This window comes from Mobula hypostoma, chromosome 1 (genome assembly GCF_963921235.1).
Source record: "Mobula hypostoma chromosome 1, sMobHyp1.1, whole genome shotgun sequence".
Classification (NCBI taxonomy): Eukaryota; Metazoa; Chordata; class Chondrichthyes; order Myliobatiformes; family Myliobatidae; genus Mobula; species Mobula hypostoma.
The window spans coordinates 3069699-3095751 of record NC_086097.1 but is presented as its reverse complement, the minus strand read 5'-3'; the positions used below and the strand labels follow the sequence as shown (position 1 = coordinate 3095751).

The window sequence follows — 26053 nt, the reverse complement described above, 5'->3', positions numbered from 1 at the left end:
ATGGACTGGGAGCTCCTAGTCAGAACCCTGCATGGCAGCGGCACAGGGTATTTGGTCGCTAGCAGCTGGGACTGAGTGGCAGCTGTTCTCGGCAGACCCCTGTGTGACTGAGCAGCCCTATTTAGGGACCGCAGTGCTCACCCCAATTGGGGAAGGGCCTAGAAAAGGTGGCCTAAAAATTGCCCATTCAATCACTCACCTGGATAGGTTACCGCGCCAATCGGTTTATTCCACTGCTGCAGTCGAAATAAGAAACCATACAACCTAAAACTGGCAACATGGAATGTAAGGACTTTTTTCTTTCAATCCTCTTTTTTGGATCAAGCCTATCTAGGCTGGAAAACTAAAGGTATGATATGTTTTTCTGATTTATTTTTGGATAAATGTTTTACGTCTTTTGAACAATTATCTAATAAACATAATCTACCTAGATCCCATTTCTTTAGATACTTACAGATTTGAAACTTTTTAAATACTGTTCTTAGTACCTTTCCGATTTCATATTCATCGGATATAATGGAAAGAATTCTAGATTTAAATCCTTTTCAGAAAGATTCAATAGCAATTATTTATAATATGATTATGAAAATAAATCCAGATGTATCAAATTCAATTAAGAACGACTGGGAAAGGGAATTTAAGCTTACTTTACCTATAGAGAAATGGCAAAAAAAAATTTCTGTTAGTTAATTCTTCGTCTCTATGTTTAAAGTAGTGCACAGGACTCATATCCAAGGATAAATTAGCTCGTTACTACTCTCATATCAATCCTGTATGTGATAGATGTAATTCTGAGACAGCCTCATTAACTCATACGTTTTGGTCATGTCCTTTGCTGAAGAAATACTGGGATGACATCTTTGATATTATTTCAACTGTTTTGATATTGATTTACAACCTCATCCTATCTTTGATTTACCAACGATAGAACAACATCATCTGACCCCCTCAGCTTGTCGGATGATTGTTTTTGTTATACTAACGGCTAAAAGATCCATATTATTGAATTGTAAAGATTTCTCCTACTACATTTCAATGGTTTTCTCAAACTATGTCTTGCTTAAATTTAGAAAAAATTAGAAGCGTCATTTACAACCCTTCTATTAAATTTGAAGAGATTTGGAGACCATTTATTCAATACTTTCATATGATGTAATTTGACCCTTTCCAATTCTATTTTGTTACTCCATATTCGGGGAGAGGAGCGGAGTTAACGACACTAATGGTCTTATCTGAGGTATCATAATAGCCCATTCTTTTTCTTTTCTTTTTTTAGTTTAGTTTAGTTTTCTTTTAATTGGGTTAGATTTTTTCCTTTTGGGGTATAATTTTTTTTTCATGATATTTTTATATTTTCACTTTATATTTTCCTATATTATATTTGTACTTTGTGAGATTTTGGGAGGTTCATTAATTATGTGTCAATTGAGCTCATAATTGTATAAACTATTTATCAATAATGTAATCCCAATTTCTCTGTACCTATCTTCTGTAATGTCTATGATGCTGAAATTAATAGAAAGATTGAAAAAGAAAGGAATGTGAGGACTCTCCTGGACTGGTGTGGCATCTCTGACAGACCTCACCGGAGAACAGCCTTGATCGCTGCTGAGCTGAGGTGCTACAACATCGACATTGCTGCCTGAGTGAGACCAGGCTACCGGAAGAAGGCTCTTTAACAGAGGAAGGGATGGGTTACACCTTCTTCTGGAAAGGTTTTCCCTCTACCAAGTCTCACAGAAACACCTGTTGGCATTAGTGAAAGACTGATGACCCTCCGTATCCCCCTGGCAAAGAAACGTTATGCCATGCTTCTCAGTGCCTATGCACCAACTTTGCCATCTGAGAATGAGGCCAAGGAAGGCTTTTATCAGATATTGGATGAAGCTCTTTGCCAGATCCCTAAGAATGATAAGATCCTTTTGCTTGGGGACTTCAACGCTAGGGTGGGACAGAACAACAGGATATGGAGTGGAGTGCTAGGTAGGCATGGTATTGGCAAGGTGAATGCAAATGGCATGAGGTTACTTACTCTTTGCTCTGAGCATAACCTTACCATAACCAACATCATCTTCCAGCAGAAGGCAAAATATAAGACCTTTTGGATGCACCCTCACTCTAAACATTGGCACATGATCGACTTCATCACTGTGAGTGACATCAAGGATGTTCTTATCACCCGTGCCATGAGAGGTGCAGAGTGCTGGACTGACCACTGTATGATTGTGGCCAAGCTCCATATGAAAGTGCGTCCCCCCTCCCCCCCTTGCAGCTGCAAAAACCCGATAAAAAGCGGCTAAATTGCAACCACATGAGAAACACAGAAGCAAGAAGTGAGTTTCGACGCATCCCAGCTGAGAAACTAAGGGAGCTGGGACCTTGTCTGAGCTCAGAAAATACCAATGAACAACAGTGGACCTGTATCAGCTCTGCGCTCTATGAGGCAGCAGCCCAATCCATCGGCCATAACAGCAGGAACCACCAAGACTGGTTTGATGATAACTCAGACACCATCCACAACTTGCTTAGGGACTTGCACAAAGCACACCGGGCAACTTCAGACAACCCATCATCCACCAGCATCAGGTAGCATTGGCAGGCAGCTCGGAGGAAAGTGCAAAAGGCAATACGGGCCATACAAAATGAGTGCTGGACTGAAAAGACACATGAAATCCAGTCCTTTGCCGATAATAATAACATGCATAATTTTTACAATGCTGTCAAAACCATCTACGGCCCAATAAATATATGCGTTACTCCTCTGAAAACAGTAGATGGTTTCTGAAGAATCAGAATACCATTCTGCTGAGGTGGGCTGAGCATTTTAACACCCCGCTTAATCAGGACTTTGACGCAGACCCCACCATCCTGGACGAACTGCCTGAACTTCCTCCTATCCACGACCTCAGTCTACCACCAACCTTCCAGGAAGTTCTATCAGCTGTCCATTCCCTTAAGAACAACAAGTCCCCTGGCACTGACAGTATCCCTGCTGAGTTACTGAAGAACGGAGGGTACATGTGTATGCACACCCTCTACCAGTACATCACCAAGGCCCGGACTGATGAGAACGTCCCACAGCAATGGAGAAATGCAAACATCGTTGTCATTTATAAGAACAAGGGTGACAAGGCCATCTGCAGCAATAGTAGGGGCATATCACTCCTTTCTGTTGCTGGAAAGGTCCTGGCTAAGGTGATGCTTACGAAGGGGATATCGTGCTTGACTAATCTTCTGGAATTTTTTGAGGATGTAACTATGAAAATGGACAAGGGAGAGCCAGTGGGTGTAGTTGTCCTGGACTTTCAGAAAGCCTTTGATAAAGTCCCACATAGGATATTAGTGGGCAAAATTAGGGCACATGGTATTGGAGGCAGAGTACTGACAAGGATTGAAAATTGGCTGGCTGACAGAAAACAAAGAGTAGCGATTAATGGGTCCCTTTTGGAATGGCAGGCGGTGACCAGTGGGGTACCACAGGGTTCAGTGCTGGGACTGCAGCTGTTTACAATATATATTAATGATTTAGATGAGGGAATTAAAAGTAACATTAGCAAATTTGCCGATGGCACAAAGCTGGGTGGCAGTGTGAAATGGAGGATGTTATGAGAATGCAGGGTGACTTGGACAGGCTGGGTGAGTGGGCAGATGCATGGCAGATGCAGTTTAATGTGGATAAATGTGAGGTTATCCACTTTGGTGGTAAGAACGGGAAGGCAGATTATTGTCTAAATGGAGTCAAGTTAGGAAAAGGGGAAGCACGACGAGATCTAGATGTTCTTGTACATCAGTCACTGAAAGCAAGCATGCAAGTACAGCAGGCAGTGAAGAAAGCTAATGGCATGTTGGGCTTCATAACAAGGGGAATTGAGTATAAGAGCAAAGAGATCCTTCTGCAGCTGTACAGGGCCCTGGTGAGACAACACCTGGAGTACTATGTGCAGTTTTGTCTCCAAATTTGAGGCGGGACATTCTTGCTATTGAGGGAGTGCAGCATAGGTTCACAAGGTTAATTCCCGGGATAGCGGGACTGTCATATGTCGAAAGATTGGAGCAACTGGGCTTGTATACTCTGGAATTTAGAAGGCTAAGAGGGGATCCTATTGAAACATATAAGATTATTAAGGGATTGGACACGCTGCAGGCAGGAAGCATGTTCCCGCTGATGGGTGAGTCCAGAACCAGAGGCCACAGTTTAAGAATTAGGGGTAGGCCATTTAGAAATGGAGTTGAGGAAAAACTTTTTCACCCAGAGAGTGGTGGATATATGGAATGCTCTGCCCCAGAAGGCTGTGGAGGCCAAGTCTCTGGATGCTTTCAAAAAAGAGATGGATAGAGCTCTTAAAGATAGCGGAATCAAAGGTTATGGGGATAAGGCAGGAACTGGATACTGATTGTGGATGATCAGTCATGATCACAGTGAATGGTGGTGCTGGCTCGAAGGGCCGAATGGCCTACTCTTGCACCTATTGTCTATTGTCTATTGAGTCAATGCTGCCTGAATCGCAGTGTGGATTTAGGAAGAACAGGAGCGCAATCGACATGATCTTCAAAGCCTGGCAGCTTCAGGAAAAGTGCCGGGAGCGACATCAGGACCTGTTTATGGCCTTTGTCGACCTCTCCAAAGCATTCGATACTGTGCAAAGAGAGCTCTTATGGGATGTCCTCCTCAGGTTTGGCTGTCCCAATAAATTTGTTAACATCCTCTGCCAGTTCCACGATGGGATGACTGCTCAGGTGACCATAGGAGGACAAGAGTCCGAGCCCTTCCTGGTACGCACAGGGGTGAGGCAGGGGTGTGTGCTAGCGCCAGTGCTCTTTAACATTTTCCTCTTGTGTGTTACCAAGCTTCTCCACAACGAGACTGAAGACAGCAGCGGTGTGGCAGTGGACATCAGATTAGATGGCAACCTCTTTGACATCAGGAGGCTCCACGCAACCACCAAACTCCGTAGAGAGTGGGTCCTGGAGCTGCAGTATGCAGACGACTGTGCTCTTGTGGCCCACACTCCGGAAGATCTTCAGACTGTTCTTGCCGTGGTGGTGAGAGCGTACAGCAGGATGGGGCTGACTGTCAATACCACCGAGACAGAAGTGGTTTGCCAACCGAGTACCAGTGTCCCACCCACTCTACCTGCCTTCACTGTTGGTGATGAAAAGCTGTCAGTAGTGCCATCTTTCAAATATCTGGGGAGTATTCTCTCTGAGGATAGCGGCATTGACGACGACATCCAGAGCCGCATTAAACAGGCATCAGCTGCCTTTAGGAGACTTCGGCATAGAGTCTTTCAGAACAGGAGCCTTTGTCCCCCCACAAAGGTCGCTGTATACCAAGCGGTCTGTGTCACCACCCTCCTTTATAGCTGTGAAGCTTGGGTAACCTACAGCCGTCACATCAAGTCCTTGGAGCGCTTCCACATAAGCTGCCTCCAGCGCATCCTGGGAATTACCTGCCGTGAGCGGGTGCCTCACACCGAAATACTTGTAAAGACCAACTGCAGGAGTATTGAGGCCGTGATCACCCAGCGTCAGCTGCAGTGGCTGGGGCACGTGATAAGGATGCCCCCATGTCGGCTACTCCGCAGAGGGTTATACAGCCAGCTCCATCATGGTCAACGCTCAGCTGGAGGGCTGAAGAAGCGCTATAAGGATCAGATGAAGAATGCTTTAAGGAAGTGCAAGATCAGACCTGAGGACCTGGAGGATGTTGCTGCTGACCGTACCACTTGGCGACAGCTGTGTAGGGACGGGGTTCGTATTCTGGAGATGGAAAGAACAACCAAAAGACAGCAGAAGAGAGCCAGGAGAAATGCAGCCACGGTTGCCACCACTATCACATATACATGTCCCACCTGCAATAGAGCTTGTGGGTCCAGGATAGAACTGTATAGTCATTGAAGATCTCACCATTAAAGGAGTGGACATCGTCATCGGATTTCGATGGACAAACCTGAAGAAGAATCATTTCTATCAATGATCTGGATGATAACATTGTTAACTAGATCAGCAAATTTGCAGATGACATGAAGATTGGAGGTGTAGTGAACAGTGAAGAAGGCTTTCATAGCTTGCAGAGGGATTTGCATCAGCTGGAAAAATGGGCTGAAAAATGGCAAATGGAACCTAATGCAAGTAAGTGTAAGGTGTTGCGCTTCAGTAGAACCAACCAGGTTTCTACGCTGTCTTATACAGTCAATGGCAGGCACCGAGGAGTGTGGTAGAACAAAGGGATCTGGGAATACAGGTCCATATAATTCATTGAAAGTGGTTTCACAGGAAGGTAGGGTTGTAAAGAAAGCTTTTGGCATATTGGCCTTCATAAATCAATGTATTGAGTACAGGAGATGGAATGTTATGCTGAAGTTGTATAAGACATTGGTGAGGCCTAATTTAGAGTATTGTGTGCAGTTTTGGTCACCTACCTGCAGGAAAGATGTCAATAAGGTTGAATGAGTAACGAGAATATTTACAAGGATGTTGCCAGGTCTGAAGGGCCTGAGTTATAAGGAAAGACTGAATAGGTTCAGATTTTGTTCCTTAGAATGTAAGCACAGCTTATTCAAGCTTGTCCTGTGCCATATTCAAGTTTGCTGACAACACCACTGTCATAGGCTAATGTGAGAATGCTGTTCTTGGACTACAGTTCAGCATTCAACACCATAGTTCCATCCGGGCTCGACAAGAAGCTCAGAGACCTCAGCGTTGACCCTGCCTTGTGCAGCTGGATCCTGGACTTCCTGTCAGATCGCCAGCAGGTTGTAAAATTGGGCTCCCTCACCTCCAACCCTCTGACTTTCAACACAGGAGCCCCTCAGGGCTGCGTACTGAGTCCCCTCCTTTACTCCCTGTATACCCATGACTGTATCGCCACCCACAACTCTAATCTGCTAATTAAATATGCCGACCACACTACATTGATTGGCCTTATCTCAAACAATAATGAGGTGGCCTACAGGGAAGAAGTCATCTCTCTGACAAAGTGGTGTCAAGAAAACAGCCTCTCCCTTAATGTTGCAAAAAAAAAGCAGCTGGTGGTGGATTACAGGAGGAATGGAGAAGGGCTACCCTCTATTGACACCAATGGATCTGGGTTTGAGAGGATAAACAGTTGTAAGTTCCTCTGCATTCACGTCACCAAGGACCTCACATCATCTGTACACACCAGCTGTGTGGTGAAAATAGCACCTCTTCCACCTCAGACAGTTGAGGAAATTTGGTATGAACCCCCAAATCCTAAGAACTTTCTACAGGGGCACAATTGAGAGCATTCAGGACATTTACAAAGACAGGTGTGTAAAAAGGGCCCGTAGGATCATTGGGGACCCGAGTCACCCCAACCACAATCTATTCCAGCTGCTACCGCAGTATAAAAGCCAGGACCAACAGGCTCCGGGACAGCTTCTTCCACCAGACCATCAGACTGATGAATTGACGCTGATTTGAGTGTAGTCTATATTACATAGACTGTTCTACTTATTATAAATTACTATGATTGCACATTGCACATTTAGATGGAGATGTAACGTAAAGATTTTTACTCCTCATGTATCTGAAAGATGTAAGACAGCATATAGGAAAGGAGAGAGATTGAAAATATGGTTGAGTGGTGCTGTAACAACAATGACTTAGGTAATGTCAGCAAGCCCAAAGAGCTGATTACTGCCTTCAGAAGGAGGAAACCAGAGGTCCATGAGCCAGTCCGCACTGGGGGGATCAGAGGTGGAGAGGATCAGCAACTTAAAATTGCTCAGTACAGAGTCATCGCTTCAGAGGACCTGTCCTGTGCCCAGCACATATGTGCCATTACTTTCTTATGTCATCTAAACCTTTGACAAACTTTCATAGATGTATGGTGGACAGTATACGGTCCTGCCAAAGGATCTTGGCCTGAAACATCGACTGTACTTTTTTTCTAGAAGCTGCCTGGCCTGCTGAGTTCCTCCAGCATTTTGTGTGTGTTGCCTGGATTTCCAGCATCTGCTGATTGTCTCTTGTTTTAAATATGGCTCAGTCCATTACAGGTAAAGCCCTCCCGACCATGAGGCACACCGACATAGAGGACTGTCGCATGAAAGCAGCATCCATCACTAAGGACCCTCGTCATCAGGCCATGCTCTCTTCTCACTGCTGCCATTCGAAAGTAGGTGCAGGTTTCTCAGGACCCACACCACCAGGTTCAGGTACAGTTATCACCCCTCAGCATCAGGCTCTTGAAGTAGACGGAATAACTCCACTCACCACAACAATGAACCGTTCCCATAACCTACAGACTCACTTTGAAGGTCTCGTCATCTCATGATCTCATTATTTATTGCTATTTATTTATGATTATTATTGTTGTTTGTCTGTCCTGCTGGGGCCGGTCTTTCATTGATTCTATAACGTTTATTGCCTCTCCTGCGAATGCCCGCAGAAAATTAATCTCAGAATTGTATAATGTGACAACTGGGTACTTTGATAATATTTACTTTGAACTTTAAAGTCATAAACTATTTATTCAACCGTTTCCTATAACTCGGGTCCTCAAGTCTTGGTAATATCCTTGTAAATATTATCAGCACTCTTTCAATTTTATTGATATCTGTCCTGCAAGCAAGTGACCAGAACTGCACACACAAAGGGGCAAGAGTGGGAGTGCAAACTCAGGGCACCAGAGGACAACTTTCAAGTGATTATAATGGAGAGGGTGAATAGAATTGGGAGGATACAAGGATAGCAGGTAGTAAAAAAAAAAGGTTCAAGGCAGCGACCATCATTCCAGTACCAAAGAAGGCAACAGTAACCTGCCTACACACACAAAATGCTGGTGGAACGCAGAAGTCCAGACAGCATCCATAGGAAGAAGCACAGACGATGTTTCGGGTAACCTGCCTAAATGACTATTATCCAGTGGCATTAACAACAACCATTGTGAAATGCTTTGAGTGGCTGTACATGGAGAACATTAAAGCCGTTCTCCCAGTTACACTGGACCCTTTCCAGTTCACTTATCACTCAAATCAATCCAGGGATGATGCAATAGTCTCTGCCACCCACTCTGTGCTGTCCCACTTGGAAAATGGGATCTCATATGCCAAACTACTGTTTATAGACTTCAGTTCAGCATTCAACACCATCATACCCCAGAAACTGATGGGGAACCTGTCCTCAGCGGGTCTCAACACTTCCCTCTACAATTGGATACTGGACCTAACAGCAGGGCCACAGTCAGTCCACGTGGGCAGCAACATCTCTTGCTCCATTACGCCAAGCACTCACACTCCCCAAGGCTGTGTGTTGTGCTCAGCCCACCGCTGACGTATGACTGTGTCACAGGATCCAGCTCAAACCGTGTCAAGTTTGCGGATGAGTACTACGACAAGACAGGGTATAGAGAGGAAGCTGGTGTACTGGTGTGAGAAGAACAACCTGAGCCTGAACGTGCAGAAGACAAAGGAAATCACTGTGGACTTCAGGAAGGTGCAGATGAACCCCCTCTGTGAATACGTGGCTCCTCCAAAGAGAAAGTTAAGTGCACCAAGTTCTTGGGAGTTCACATCACAGAACCTCACCTGGCCCCTTAATGTCACCACCCTGAACAAGAAGGCACAGCAATACGTCCACTTCCTAAGAAGATTGAAGCAAGCAAGGCTACCCCCTCCCCATCTTAAATGCATTTTACAGGAGCACCATTCAGAGCATCCTGACATTGCATCTCAGCCTGGTACTGGAGCAGCACAGTGTCAGTCCAGAAGTCCCCACGAAGGACAGTGAGAACAGCTGAGGGGACCACAGGGGTCTCCGTACCATCTATCGAGGACACTTATCAGGAGCACTGCAAATGCACAGCCCTTAGTATTATGAAGGATCTATCCAGCATCTTCTCTGACTTTCTACCATCAGGCAGGAGACAACGATGCATAAAAACAAGATTGGTCAGGATGAGAAACAATTTCTTCCCCTAGGCCATTAGGCTTCTGAACACCCTGCTGCACTGTATCTGAGTTAATCTGTTCCGTATCTTACCATATTTAATATTAATGCACTTTCATTTGTTATTTATGTGTGATTCAGTTGTAGATTTTATCCTGACCTTCATAAGTTATCATGTGTTATGTGTGCTACTGTGCTTTATACCCTGCTTCAGAGAAATATTGCCTCATTTCTATATACATTATATATGTTATATACATGTACATAGTTAAATGACAGTAAACTTGACTTGAAATGCTGGGTTAGAACATTCTCTTGGACCTTCCATTTAGATAAAACTACTGCTCTTCTCATCAGGGAGGAGGTACAGGAACCTGAAGACACATACTCAACATTTTAGGAACAGCTTCTTCCCCCCTACCACCACCTCAACACCCTCACCAACCTCCACTCATTGTAATTTACAGATTTATAAAATTAATGTACTGCTGAAGTAAAACAACAAATTGCATGATATATGCCAGATGTCTCAATACAAGGTGGTCTAATTTCCTTGTACAGCTCTGAGAGCGCTCTCCTGGGGGAAGTCTGTCATCCCATGTACAGCTGCCATAAATCATGTCAGCGCACAAGAATGACCTTTGGCCTCAAGTGCCCAGACTGGCCTGACGTGCCCATGGAATAGTACTCTTCTCGTTGCACCCATCACGTAGGAGTATGGGAGCGTGAAGACACACTCAACATTCCAGGAACAGCTTCTTCCCCTCTGTCACCAGATTTCTGAACGGACAATGATCCCATGTACACCACCCCACTATTTTTCCCTTGTATTTCCGCACTACTTCGTTAATGTTATACATATACATTGTACTGTGCTTCAGCTGCAAAACAAAACAAGTGTCATCACATACGTGAGTGATGATAAATCTGATTCAGATATGGGTCTCTATTGTGGACTGAGAGTCCGAAGAGGTCAGGGAAAGAGGAATCATGGTTGGGAAAAGAAGAACAGAGAGGGGAGAGAGGGGAGAGAGTGGGAAGCACCACAGAGACATTCTGTAATGATCAATAAACCAATTGTTTGGAATCAAATGACCATTCAGGGCTAGGTGGGTCTGCACCCACAGCACCCCCATGCCCCTGGCACTCCTCCTCTGCCACCTGCCCCATATCTCTCGTGCTGCACTCAAGCTTTGCCATTCCTAATATCCTCTACTTCCGTCAGGTCAGGTTTACAAACTCTCTCTCTGCTGCACATTGACAAATACAGTACTGAGCAAAAGTCTTAGGTACCCAAAATATATATATATAATGTGTATAAAATTACTGCTTCCACAAAACAACAAATTTCATGACATATGCCAGATATTGTGATTCTGATTCTGAAACAATTTTGTTAAATTCATGCTGGAAATTAGAGATGCCAGACGTGTAGCATTGTTTAAAACAACGTTGTGTCCAAATTTCTTGCCTGCCAGCTTTTGAAACATATTCCCCTCCATGTTTTAATATTCCAATTTGGGAATGATGAATTTGTATCAATTCCTTACCAGTGTCTTTTTGATCTCCAATTCTGTCTAAAATATTAAAAGAAATATCAAGGTATTCCCTCTGAATTGCGCTGACAGCAATCTTCCTTTGCTTCTTCTGCCTTGGGACAATCTGGATTTTGAATTCTGTTTCTTCACCACTTTCATCTTTTTGGTCATTATCTTTCTCAACAGTGATCTCTGCCTCTGTCTCTGTCTTTTCATTCTGTTCACCTTCTGAAGGAAGTTTGAGGAGAACTGTTTTTACAACAGGACTTGGTAAAGGACTATCAGATTTAGTTTGATCTTTATTCAACTCAAAAATGTCATCCTGGGATACTTCCAACACAGCAGACGACTTCCGAAGATTTTCTCTCTTTTGCTTAAGAGTAAGAGGACTTTCACAACCTGAACACTTGGAATATTTCTGTGGTGTTAGCTCTCCCAGGTTTTTTTGATCATTTGTAACTACTGACAATATATTCTCAGTATCCAGCAAAGAAGTATTAGAAAAATCGAGACAATGCGAGTCTTTAGAACAATCTTCAACATTGACTTGTACAACTGGAGTAATATTCAGGCCAAGTGGTGTGGTATTGTGCAACGTATTAGTTTCAACATTTAGTTTATTGCCAGGAGGATTCTGAATTTCATATTCCTCATCACTTTCCACAATCCTAAGAGGGGGGAGAGGCACAAAGACCAGAGAATCACTATCAGAACTTGAAAGAATTGACTGTTTGTCGGGTGCACATGATGAGTCAGATGATAAGTCAATCAAATCGGTTTCCTCCTTTGCAAAGGAAGTACTTTTCTCAGGAGATGCACTTTTAACTTCAAATGTTTCTGTGCAATTGAGTCTGACTTCTGGTATTACAACTTCAGGTCTCTTCCCTTCCTGGGAGCCTTCTGCAGCCAAAGACCTTTCCTGAAGTTCTCCAGTCGTCAGATCCTGATCTGCTCTTCCATACATACTGTCCATTTGATTATAATAGGAAGGAAAACTTGATCGCTTTTCAGATTGATATCGATCTAGACATGACCTTCTGCGATGCTCATCCAAAGAATACAGAGCAGAGTCTGCATTTCCAATATCAAGTGACTGTTGCTTAATTGCACGCAATTTTTTCTGTTGACCAAAGGCTTCCTGTAATTTTGGAGATGTGCCACAATGCATAATATTATCTGGCAAAAGACTTGAATCTCTGTATTCAGACAGTTCTATCTCTGAACCTAAGAAAAAAAGAATTAATATTTCAAAAAGATTTTATAGGTAACATTTTAAATAAGCAACTGAAATTCATAGTGTTAGATAAAATTGAGTATCTTCATTAGAAACAGAGCATACATTAATATTTTTTCATTTTTCCCGCTTAAGATAAGCAATGCACCTCACACATACTGAAGTCAAATGTTGTGGTCACTTTTAAACCGAAATTTCACATTGTCATTAATTTAAATACATGAAGAACTGAGGATACTAACCAATGATAGAGTAAAAAAATTCCACATAATTGGCACCTTTAACAAAGGGAAATGCTGAAGATCATAAAGCCAAAAGATATAGAAGCACAATTAGTCCACTCAATCCATCAGGTCTGCTCCACCATTTCATCATGACTGATCCATTTTTCCTCTCAGCTCCAGTTTCCTGCCTTCCCCCTGTATCCTTTCATGCCCTGACCAATCAAGAGTCTATCAACCTCTGCCTTAAATATACATAAAGACTCGGCCTCCACAGCTGCCTGTGGCAACAAATTCCACAGATCCACCACACTCTAGCTATAGAAATTCCTCCTCATCTCTCTTCTGAGGCTGTCCTCTGGTCTTAGATTCTACCACCAGAGGATGCAGCCACTCTATCAAGGCCTTTCACCATTCAGTAGATTACAATGAGGTCACTGCTCATTCTTCTGAATTCCAGTGAATACAGGCTGAGAGCCATCAAATACTCTTCATATGACAAGTCATTCAATTCAGGAATCATTTTTGTGAATCTCCTCTGAACCCTCTCCAGTTCTCTAAGGGGACCAAAACTGCTCAGAATACTCCAAGTGAGGCCTCACCAGTGCTTTCTAAAGTCTCAACATTACATCCTCACTTTTATTTTCTGGTCCTCTTCAAATAAACACTAACAGTGCATTTGCCTTCCACACTACAAGTTCAACCTGCAAATTAACCTTTAGGGAATCCTGCACAAGAACTCCCAAGTCCCTTTGCACCTCAGTTTTTTTTTGTTTTCTCTCCACATAGAAAATAGTCTATCCTTTTATTTCTTCTACAGAAATGCATAATCGTCACTTCCCGACACTGTATTCCATCTGCCACTTTCTTGCCCCTTCTCCAAACCTAAGTCCTTCTGTACCCTCTCTACTTCCTCAAAACTACCTGCCCCTCCACCTATCTTTGTATTATCTGCAAACTTTGCAACAAAGCCATCAATTCTATCAAAATCATTGACAGATAACGTAAAAAGAATCAGTTCCTTATTTCCACACTTCGCTTCCTACCAATCAGCCACTGCTTTATCCATGCTAGAATCTTTCCTGTAATACCATGGGCTTGTAGTTTGTAAAGCAGCCTCATGTGTGGTACCTTGTCAAAGGCCTTCTGAAAATCCAAGTACACAATATCAACTAATTCTCCTTTCTCTATCTTGCTTGTTGTTTTTTTATCAAAGAATTCCAACATATTTGTCAGGCAAGATTTTCCCTTGAGGAAACCATGCTGACTACGGCCTATTTTATTGTGTGCCTCTGAGTACTCAGAGACCTCATCCTCAATAATCGATTCCAACATCTTCCCAACCACTGAGGTCAGACTAACTTGCCTATAATTTACTTTCTTCTACCTCTTTCCTTTTTGCAATTTTCCAGTCTTCCGGAACCATTCCAGCATCTCATGATTCCTGAAAGATTATTACTAATGCCTCCACAACCTCTCATCCACATCTTTCAGAATCCTAGGGTGCACATCATCTGCCTGAGTTGACTTACCTACCTTCAGACCTTTCAGTTTCCCAAGACCCTTCTCTCCAGTAATGATAACTTCACATACTTCATGGCCATGACACCTGGGACTTCCATCATACTGCTAGCATCTTCCACAATAAAGACTGATGCTAAATACTTATTCAGTTCATCCGCCACTTCCTTGTCCCTCAATACTACCTCTCCAGCATCATTTTCCAGCAGACTGATATCCACCCTCGCCTATCTTTTACACTTTATGTCTCTGAAGAAACTTTTGGTATCATGAAAAAAAAACCCTTCTCGGGTTTCCAACTGGGTACAGGTATTAGTTTAAACTGACATTTTGATGACGAATTCTGCCACCTTCATCAGGGCGATGGCAGACTTTGTCACTGAAATCAGTTAAAATCAATACTTGTACCCTGCTGGAAGCTCCAGAAGAATTTGTCCATCATAGATGCCGGAAAAGCACCAGATCCTTTTTTCTTGGTATCCTCTTTAATATTATTGACTAGCTTACTTTCGTATCCCATCTTTTCCTTCTTAGTGACTTTTTAGTGACCTTCTGTGGTTTTTAAAGGCTTCCCAATTCACTAACTTCCCACTGATTTTTGTTCTATCATATGCCCTCTGTCTGGCTTTTATGTTGGCTTTGACTTCTCTTGTTAGCCATGGTTGTGTCCTTTAGAATACCTCTTCCTCTTTGGGATGTATAGACCTTGTGCCTTCCAAATTGCTTCCAGAAATTCCAGCCATTGCTGCTTTGCCATCATCCCTGCCAGTGTTCTTTTCCAATCAATTCTGGCCAGGTCTTCTCTCTTGGCTCTGTAATCCCCTTGACTCCACTGTAATACTAATACACTGAACTTTAGCTTCTCCTTTTCAAATTTCAGGGTGCATTTGATCATGTTATGATCACTTTCCTGCAAGGGTTCTTTCATCTTAAGCTTTCTAATCAATTCCATTTCACTGTACAACACCCAATCCAGAAGAGCTGATCCCGTAGCAGGTTCAACCACAAGTAGCTCCGAAAACCCATCTCATAGGCATTCTGGAAGTTTCCTCTCACAAACAAGAGGAAATCTTCAGATTCTGGCAATCCAAGCAACACCTACAAAATGTTGGAGGGACTCTGCAGAGCAGGCAGCAACTACGGAAAAGTTTTGGGCCAGTCGTGATGAAGGGTCTTGGCCCAAAATGACAACTATACTCTTTTCCATAGATGTTCCCTGGCCTGCTGGGTTCTTCCAGCATTTTGTGCGTGTTGCTTGAAATTTCCCCTCTTGGGAACCAACACCAACTCAATTTTCCCAAACCACCTGCATATTGAAATCCCCATGACTATTGAACATTGCCCTTTTGGCGTGCATTTTCTATTTCCTGTTGTAGTTTGTTGGCCACATCCTTACTACTGTTCGGAGGTTTGTATACAACTCCTATCAGATTCTTTTTACCATTGCAGTTTCTGAGTTCTGTCCACAATGATTCAACACCTTCTGACCCGATGTCACCTCTTTCTAATAAATTGATTTAATTATGTTTAACCAGCAGAGCAACATCACCCTCTTTGCCTTTCTGCCTATCCTTTCAATACAATGTGTATCCTTGGACATTAAGTTCCCAGCTGTAACCTTCTTTCAGTCATGATTCAGTGATGCCTACCGCATCACACATGCCAATCTGTAACTGTGCTCAAGACCACCTACCTTATTCCAGATACTACGCGCATTCAAACACCTTCAGTCCTGTGTTCACCCTTTCCAAATCTGACCACCTTTTACATTGCACCTCATCCTGTTGACTGCAATTTTGCTCTACTATCGGCCTCTCCTTGCTAGGAGTCTTCCTGCACATCGCTCTTGTTTGTAAACCAGCTACCTCATCCTCAGCACTATCACTCCAGTTCCCATCCCTCTGCCAAATTAGTTTAAACCCTCCCGAACAACTCGAGCCAATCTGCCTGCAAAGTTGATTATTATTACTTACAGAGAACTTTTCATACGGATGCTGTAGTTTAAGGTCCTTTACAATGGGATAAAAATAGAAACATGAAAATAATAAAAATATTAAAAATAAAAATAAACAAAAAATAAAACACATAAAGATGTTTGGTAAAAGCAAGGTTAAATAAATAGGTTTTGAGCTGGTGTTTAAAAGTGTCAACTAAGTCTGCATCCCTTATAGTTTTAGGTTTTGAGTTTTATAATTTGGGAGGGCAGTTCAAAAAAGCTGACCTGCCAATTATCTTTTGAAGGAGATCGTTTAAATTTAAGAGACCGGCGGAAGAAGACCTGAGAGCTTGAGCAGGATTATGAAGCGAAAATGATTCTGCAATGTACTCCAGTCCCAGACCATTAACAGCTTAAAAAATAAGTAAAATAATTTTAAAATCAAGTCTAAAACATACAAGAAGCCAATGCAGAGTAGTTAGGACAGGAGTGATATGCTCCCTCCTCTTGGTTTCGGTTAAAAGTTTAGCAGCGGAGTTCTGAATGAGTTGAACTTTGTCAATAGATTGCTTTGGAAGGCCAGTACAAAGTGGATTGCAGTAATCTGGGCTATTACTGAATTATAGCCTGAATTAGTTTTTTAGCATCGTTGTGTAACAGAAATGAACATAACTTTGCAATATTTGTAAACAGAAACTGACATTGAGCTATTAAGGCAAATGAGCAAAAGCTCTGCTTTAAAGATGGCCTTAAAGAAACATAGAAACATAGCCTACCATGTCTCTGTGATCCCAACTATATCCCAACAATGATGTAAAGAGAACAGCCTTAAGAAGAGGAATTCCAAAAGTTAAGAGTTCTGATCATTGGACTGGCCACCAACACTTAAATAATCAACTCCAAGAGAAAGCCACAGCTTCTGAAAAGATGCCAAATGCAAAGAATTCAGGAGGACCAGAAACTAGATGTAATTGGAGGGGCTGCTAAAATTATGCATGGGAGAGGATGGGGCATTAAGGCAGTGTCGCAGCTAGCACGACATGATTACAGCCTTGGACGTCAGAGGTCAGGGTTCAATTCCAATGCTGTCTGTAAGGAGTTTGTATGTCCTCCTGATTGTGTGGGTTTCCACCAGCTGCTCAGGTTTCCTCCCACAGTCCAATGACATACCAGTTAGTAGGTTAACGGGTCATTGTCAATTGTCCTGTGATTAAACTGGTGTTAAATCGGGGGATTCTGAGTGGTACAGCTCGTTGGGCCAGGAGGGGCTGCTCCACGGAACTCAGCAGACCAGGCAGCATCCCCATGCAAAAAGTACAGTCTACGTTTTGGGCCGAGACCCTTCGGCAGGACTGGAGAAAAAATGATGCAGAGTAGTTTAAAAGCTGGGGAAGGGGAGAGTGATAGGTGAAATTGGGAGGGGGAGGGATGAAGTAAAGAGCTGGGAAGTTGATTGGTGAAAGAGACACAAGGCTGGAGAAGGGGGAAGAGAACAGAAGGCCTTTGAAGAAAGTAAAGGGGGAGAAGCACCAGAGGGAGGTGATGGGCAGGCAAGGAGGTAAGGTAAGAGAGGGAAACAGGGATGGGAAATGGTGAGGGGGGGTGGACAATACCGGAAGCTATAGAAATCAATGTTCATGCCATCAGGTTGGAGGCTATCCAAACAGAATATAACGTGTTGTTCCTGCAACCTAAGTGTGGCCTCATCACAACAGTGGAGGAGGCCATGGATGGACATATCTGAATGGGATTGGGAAGTGGAATTAAAATGGATGGCCACTAGGAGATCCCACTTCTTCTGGCAGATGAAGCATAGGTGCTCGACGGAGCATCTCCCAATCTATGTCAGATCCCAATCGGTATACAAGAGGCCACACCGCGAGCACCGGACACAGTATGTGACCCCAACAGATTCACAGGTGAAGTGTCGCCTCACTTGGAAGGACTGTTTGGGACCCCAAATGATAGTGAGGGAGGAGGTGTAGGGGCAGGTGTAGCACTTGTTCTGCTTGAAAAGATAAGTGCCAGGAGGGAGATTGGTGGGGAGGGATGAGTGGACACGGGAGTCACGTAGGGAGTGATCCCTACGGAAAGCAGAAAGGGGGGAGGGGGAAGGTGAAGATTCCAATATCTGCAGATTTTCTCGTTTCTGAGGGCCTGTTCCATGCTATATCCCTGAATAAATAAAATAAAGAGATTGAGGATTCTAAGGCTTTTGAGGCGCCCAGCACTGTAAAAGTCAAGACAGCTTATCCGTCAGCAGAATCTTGCCAGGCTGGTGTGCACTATGGTCACTGGGATGAGTATAAACTAGCATGGCAAAGAAATGGGAATCTCAGAGGGAACTCAGCACGAGAAAGCACAAAGCAAGCAGCAACGTAGTGTAAGTAAAATAAGTCGATAAAACAAAATGACAACAAAGTGAGAGGGAGGGTTTTAAATTATAGAAATGTATTAAAATTACAAATTATTGGAGCTGTATCTAATTGCAGGCAACATGCACAACAAGGAAAATAATGGCATAACCAGAAGACCCGGTGGCAGGGTGGAGATACATCTCTGCCAAAGGAGGTGTAAGGCACTCCTTCCCTTCTCTAGCCTGTAGGCCACCCTTGGGCAAGGTGTAGCACCTGCTTAGCCCCCGATCAGGGTCACATGAAACCATGGTGCAGCTGGTGCATATCACTGGTTATGCGACCACTGACTCCAGGCAGGCAATCTCTGAAGAGTATTGATAATGGCTGGAGTCACCTGTTTAGTAAAGACACTGCACAGGAGGAGGAAACGGCAATCCATTTCTGTCACAAAAATTTACCAAGAACAATCATGGTCAAAAGATTATGACCACCTACATCATCCGACACAGCATATGATGATGATCCGACTCCCTTGTCCATTCATCCCTCCCCACTGATCTCCCTGCTGGTACTTACCTTGTAAACAGAACAAGTGCTATACCCGTCCCTACACCTCCCCCCTCACTTTCATTCAGGGACCCAAACAGAACTTCCAGGTGAGGCAACACTTCACCTGTAAATCTGTTGGTGCTCCCGGTGTGGCCTCCTGTACATCGACGTAGATTGGGAGATCACTTCGCCGAGCATCTACGCTCTGTCTGCCAGAAAAAGCAGAATCTCCCTGCGACCACCCACTTCAATTCTGCTTCCCATTCCATTCCATTCCAACACGGCAGTTCACAGTCCTCTCTACTGTCACAATGAGGCCACACCCAAGCAGGAAGAGCAACACCTTATATTCTGTCTGGGTAGCCTTCAATCTGATGGCATGAACATCAATTTCTCGAACTTCCAGTAATTGACCCCCCTAAACCATTTCCCATCCCCACTTCCCTCTCTTACCTCATCTCCTTACCTGCCCATTACCTCCCTCTGGTGCTCCTCGCCCTTCCCTTTCTTCCATGGCCAGCTACCCTCTCCTATCAGATTCCCTCTTCTCCAGCCCTGTATCGCTTTCACCTATCAGCTTCCCAGCTCTTTATTTCATCCCGCCCCTCTCAGTTTCACCCCACCTTCTTGTTCTAATTTCTCATTTTTCTTTACAGTCCTGATGAAGGGTCTCAGCCAGAAACGTCCACTGTTTATTCTTTTCCATAGATGCTGCCTGAACTGCTGAGTTCCTCCAGGATTCTGTGTGTGTTGCTTGGATTTCCAACACCTGCAGATTTTCTCTTGTTTATGCAGTTGTTCAGTGTGTCCCCCAGTGGTCACAGTGTGTATATGCAGTTGTTCAGTGTGTCCCCTAGTGGTCACAGTGTGTATATGCAGTTGTTCAGTGTGTCCCCCAGTGGTCACAGTGTGCACATGCAGTTTGTTCAGTGTGTCCCCTAGTGGTCACAGTGTGCATATGCAGTTTGTTCAGTGTGTCCCCTAGTGGTCACAGTGTGTATATGCAGTTGTTCAGTGTGTCCCCCAGTGGTCACAGTGTGCATATGCAGTTTGTTCAGTGTGTCCCCTAGTGGTCACAGTATGTATATGCAGTTGTTCAGTGTGTCTCCTAGTGGTCACAGTATGTATATACGAAGAAATCTGCAGATGCTGGAAATTCAAGCAACATACATCAAAGTTGCTGGTGAACACACACAAAATGCTGGTGGAACGCAGCTGGTGGAACGCAGCAAGCCAGGCAGCATCTACAGGAAGAAGCACAGTCAACGTTTCGGGCCGAGACCCTTCGTCAGGACTAACTGAAAGAAGAGATCGTCAGAGATTTGAAAGTGGAAGGGGGAGATCTGAAATGATAGGAGAAGACAGGAGGGGGAAGGATGGAGCTCAGAGCTGGAAAGTTGATTGGCAAAAGGGATACAAGGCTGGAGAAGGGAGAGGATCAGGGGACGGGAGGCCTAGGAGGAAAGAAATGTGGAGGGGAGCACCAGAGAAAGATATAGTGAGAGGGACAGAGGGAGAAAAAAAGAGAAAGAAAGGGAAAAAATAAAATATATATATATATATATGGGATGGGGTACGAAGGGGAGGAGGGGCATTAATGGAAGTTAGAGAAGTCAATGTTCATGCCATCAGGTTGGAGGCTACCCAGACGGAATATAAGGTGTTGTTCCTCCAACCTGAGTGTGGCTTCATCTTTACAGTAGACACACACACATTTCAATTCCACGTCCCATTCCCAATCTGATATGTCCATCCATGGCCTCCTCTACTGTCAATGTTTCTAATCGATGGGGTATAAAAAACACTAAGCATGCTGCTCCATCTCTGCTTCTTCTCTCAATTCTGCTGCTAGCCTTTGCTTCTGTTACTGTCTGTTTCCAACTTTCTTTGTTCTGTTAGCACTTAATAAAATTATCATGAAGCAACAGATATTATGCCTCTTTCCTGATATCCAAAAACATCAGAATCCAACATTCCATAACAAGGAATAATCTGGGACATGACTAGCAAAACCAGGTTACTAAACCATTCCAGATTAAAAGTGCTGTACCAATGCTGGAATGTGAGCAGGTGGCAGGAAGTTTACATAATATCAAGTTCACTAATCTGATGGGATTAATCCTGAATCATTTCAATAGTCACGTCTAGATATGTGTTGCTTGTGCAAAGTATAAACACTTACTCTTCTGCGCATTCATCTCAACTGGTTGATATTTTACTGATTTGCTCCCCCCAATCCGTTTCAGTCTTGCAAAGAAGGTCTGAGATTCCTTGTTTCCAGCTCCAGTTGGGGTATCATGTACATCTGATTCGTCAAATACGCTGTCTTCTTCTGACCAAGAAAAAAATTAATAAAATGTCAATAAAAGGTAGAAGGGCTGAAATGTGTGTACTTCAATGCAAGAAGCATCAGGAACAGAGGTGATGAACTGAGAGCTTGGATACATACATGGAATTATGATGTAGTGGCCATTACAGAGACTTGGCTGGCACCAGGGCAGGAATGGATTCTCAATATTCCTGGATTTCAGTGCTTTAAAAGGGATAGGGAGGGCGGAAAAAGGGGAGGAGGGGTGGCATTACTGGTCAGGGATACTATTACAGCTACAGAAAGGGTGGATAATGTAGCAGGATCCTCTTTTGAGTCAGAATGGGTGGAAGTCAGGAACAGGAAGGGAGCAGTTACTCTATTGGGGGTATTCTATAGCCCCCCCTGGTAGCAGCAGAGATACAGAGGAGCAGATTGGGAGCCAGATTTTGGAAAGGTGCAAAAATAACAGGGTTGTCATCATGGGTGACTTTAACTTCCCTAATAATGATTGGCACCTGATTAGTTCCAAGGGTTTAGACGGGGCAGAGTTTGTTAAGTGTGTCCAGGATGGATTCCTGTCACAGTATGTGGACAGGCTGACTAGGGGGAATGCCAAACTAGATCTAGTACTAGGTAACGAACCGGGTCAGGTCACAGATCTCTCAGTGGGTGAGCATCTGGGGGACAGTGACCACCGCTCCCTGGCCTTTAGCATTATCATGGAAAAGGATAGAATCAGAGAGGACAGGAAAATTTTTAATTGGGGAAGGGCAAATTATGAGGCTATAAGGCTAGAACTTGCAGGTGTGAATTGGGATGATGTTTTTGCAGGGAAATGTATTATGGACATGTGGTCAATGTTTAGGGATCTCTTGCAGGATGTTAGGGATAAATTTGTCCCAGTGAGGAAGATAAAGAATGGTAGGGTGAAGGAACCATGGGTGACAAGTGAGATGGAGAATCAAGTCAGGTGGAGGAAGGCAGCATACATGGGGTTTAGGAAGCAAGGATCAGATGGGTCTATTGAGGAATATAGGGTAGCAAGAAAGGAGCTTAAGAAGGGGCTGAGGAGAGCAAGAAGGGGGCATGAGAAGGCCTTGGCGAGTAGGGTAAAGGAAAATCCCAAGGCATTCTTCAATTATGTGAAGAACAAAAAGATGACAGGAGTGAAGATAGGACCAATTCAAGATAAAGGTGGGAAGATGTGCCTGGAGGCTGTGGAAGTGAGCGAGGTCCTCAATGAATACTTCTCTTCGGTATTCACCAATGAGAGGGATCTTGATGATGGTGAGGACAATATAAGTGAGGTTGATGTTCTGGAGCATGTCGATATTACGGGAGAGGAGGTGTTGGAGTTGTTAAAATACATTAGGATGGATAAGTCCCCAGGGCCTGACAGAATATTCCCCAGGCTGCTCCATGAGGCGAGGGAAGAGGTTACTGAGCCTCTGGCTAAGGCCTTTATGTTCTCGTTGTCCACGGGAATAGTACCGGAGGATTGGAGGGAGGCGAATGTCGTCCCCTTGTTCAAAAAAGGTATTAAGGATAGTCTGGGTAATTATAGACCAGTGAGCCTTATGTCTGAGGTGGGAAAGCTGTTGGAAAAGATTCTTAGAGATAAGATCTATGGGCATTTAGAGAATCATGGTCTGATCAGAGACAGTCAGCATGGCTTTGTGAAGGGCAGATCGTGTCTAACAAGCCTAATAGAGTTCTTTGAGGAGGTGACTAGGCATATAGATGAGGGTAGTACAGTGGATGTGATTTACATGGATTTTAGTAAGGCATTTGACAAGGTTCCACACGGTAGGCTTATTCAGAAAGTCAGAAGGCATGGGATCCAGGGAAGTTTTGCCAGATGGATTCAGAATTGGCTTGCCTGCAGAAAGCAGAGGGTCGTGGTGGAGGGAGTACATTCGGATTGGAGGGCTATGACTAGTAGTGTCCCACAAGGATCGGTTCTGGGACCTCTCCTTTTCTTGATTTTTATTAACGACCTGGATGTGGGGGTAGAAGGGTGGGTTGGCAAGTTTGCAGACGACGCAAAGGTTGGTGGTGTTGTGGATAGTGTAGAGGATTGTTGAAGATTGCAGAAAGACATTGATAGGATGCAGAAGTGGGCTGAGAAGTAGCAGATGGAGTTCAACCTGGAGAAGCGTGAGGTGGTCCACTTTGGAAGGACAAACTCTAAGGCAAAGTACAAAGTAAATGGCAGGATACTTGGAAGTGTGGCGGAGCAGAGGGATCTGGGGATACGTGTCCACAAATCCCTGAAGGTTGCCTCACAGGTAGATAGGGTAGTTAAGAAAGTTTATATGGTGTTAGCTTTCATAAGTCGAGGGATAGAGTTTAAGAGTTGCGAGGTAATGATGCAGCTCTATAAAACTCTGGTTAAGTCACACTTGGAGTACTGTGTCCAGTTCTGGTCGCCTCACTATAGGAAGGATATGGAAGCATTGGAAAGGGTACAGAGGAGATTTACCAGGATGCTGCCTGGTTTAGAGAGTATGGATTATGATCAGAGATTAAGGGAGCTAGGGCTTTACTCTTTGGAGAGGAGGAGGATGAGAGGAGACATGATACAGATATTAAGAGGAATAAATAGAGTGGATAACTAGCGCCTCTTCCCCAGGGCACCACTGCTCAATACAAGAGGACGTGGCTTTAAGGTAAGGGGTGGGAAGTTCAAGGGGGATATTAGAGGAAGGTTTTTTACTCAGAGAGTGGTTGGTGTGTGGAATGCACTGTCTGAGTCAGTGGTGGAGGCAGATACACTAGTGAAGTTTAAGAGACTACTAGACAGGTATATGGAGGAATTTAAGGTGGGGGGGTTATATGGGAGGCAGGGTTTAATGGTCAGCAGAACATTATGGGCCGAAGGGCCTGTGCTGTGCTGTACTATTCTATGTTCTGTGTTCATATTACTCCGCAGACATACTGTAGCATTCTGGATTTATCAATAACTGATTGACATTACTTTACCTGCTGAATTGGAAAGTGGAGCATCAAAGAAAATTGGCTACCTAACATTCATTTTTCACAAATAAAGTCAGGTACAACAATATCCTACATCACAAATACAACAGTGGTTCACAAACTTCTTTATGCCATGGACCTCTACCATTAACTGAGGAGTCCATGGACTCCAGATTGGGAACCTCCAATGTACAATGTCATGGACTGATAAAAAGGGAACAATATCTGTACCGTAATATTCAACATGATAGAGAAGGGATTGGACAGAATTCTTAGGGACAGGATTTATGAGCATTTGGAAAATCATACGCTAATTTGGGAGAATCGGCGTGGCTTAGTCATGCCTTACTGACCTGACTGAGTTTACTTGACAGGGTGAGCAGAAATTTTGATGGAAGTAGAGCCAGAGATGTTGTCTACATGGATTTTCGTACGGCGTTTACAAGCTACATCCAGAAGATTAAGATGTATGAGATCAATGGTGCTTTAGCCATTTAGTTTCAGAATTGGCTTCCCATAGAAGTCAGAAGGTAATGCTCGAAGAGACTTATTCTAGCTGGGAGGTCTGTGATAAGTGGTGTTCTGCAGGGACCTGTGCTGGGACCTCTGCTGTTTGTGATGTATATAAATGGCCTGGATGAAAATTTATAGGGTATCGGTTAGTAAGTTTGCAGATGATACAAAGATTCGTTATGCTGTGGACAGCATAAGTGACTGGTAAAGAATACAGCGGAATATAGATCAGTTACAGATATAGGTGGAGAAATGGCAGATGGTGATTAACCCAGCCCAATGTGAAGACAACAAATTGTGCAAATACATAAAGTAAAACAACAATGGATAAATAACTAATAAATAATATTGAGAACATGTTAAAAAAAAGTGAGTCCATAGGTTGTGGAAATGGGAATTAATACAGTAACATTGTGGTCAGTATGGTGCTATTATAGCTTGTGGTGCAGTTTGGGGTTCAGAGTTCAATTCTGACATTGTCTGTACATTCTCCCCGTGGAATACGTGGGTTTCTTCCAGATGCTCCAGTTTCCGCTCAGTCTAAAAGCGTACTGGGTAGGTTATTTGGTCATTGTTAATTGTCCCATTCGGGTTAAATTGGGGGGTGTCATCAGCACGGCTTGAAGGGCATGTAGGGCCTATTCCATGCTGTATCTCAATAAATAACTAAATAAATCTTACCTTTTTCTTTTTCACTGTACTTGCTAATATTACTGTTATCACTATACAGGGGTCCAGCAGTAGGGTGAGGCTTACAGCTGTGGTACTGAGCATTTAGGGTATTAATTGTGATATGGATCAGATGCAATATAATCTTGCTGATATCAGAGTCTCTGTAGGGATACTAAAAAAAACAATAACATTAGCAGAAGTAGTGAAAGAAATGCACACATCTCAAAATAAACAGCTGAACTTTCTGTTCAGCAACAAAACAACTGCACTCACCCAGAATTTGAAGAAAGCTATCCAAAGCTAAACCTACGCC

General features: G+C 43.7%; 1 protein-coding gene across 1 annotated transcript in view; it reads right to left on the bottom strand.

Annotated features, from left to right (window-relative positions):
* LOC134344062 (protein unc-79 homolog) overlaps positions 1 to 26053 on the bottom strand; it is a 403221-nt gene that overhangs the window by 171842 nt on the left and 205326 nt on the right. The window contains exons 30-32 of the mRNA XM_063043251.1: positions 25750 to 25912; positions 21451 to 21600; positions 11463 to 12674 (exon numbers count right to left, since the gene is read on the bottom strand). Coding sequence (XP_062899321.1) covers positions 11463 to 12674; positions 21451 to 21600; positions 25750 to 25912 — 1525 coding nt within the window. The remainder of the gene's footprint in view (positions 1 to 11462; positions 12675 to 21450; positions 21601 to 25749; positions 25913 to 26053) is intronic.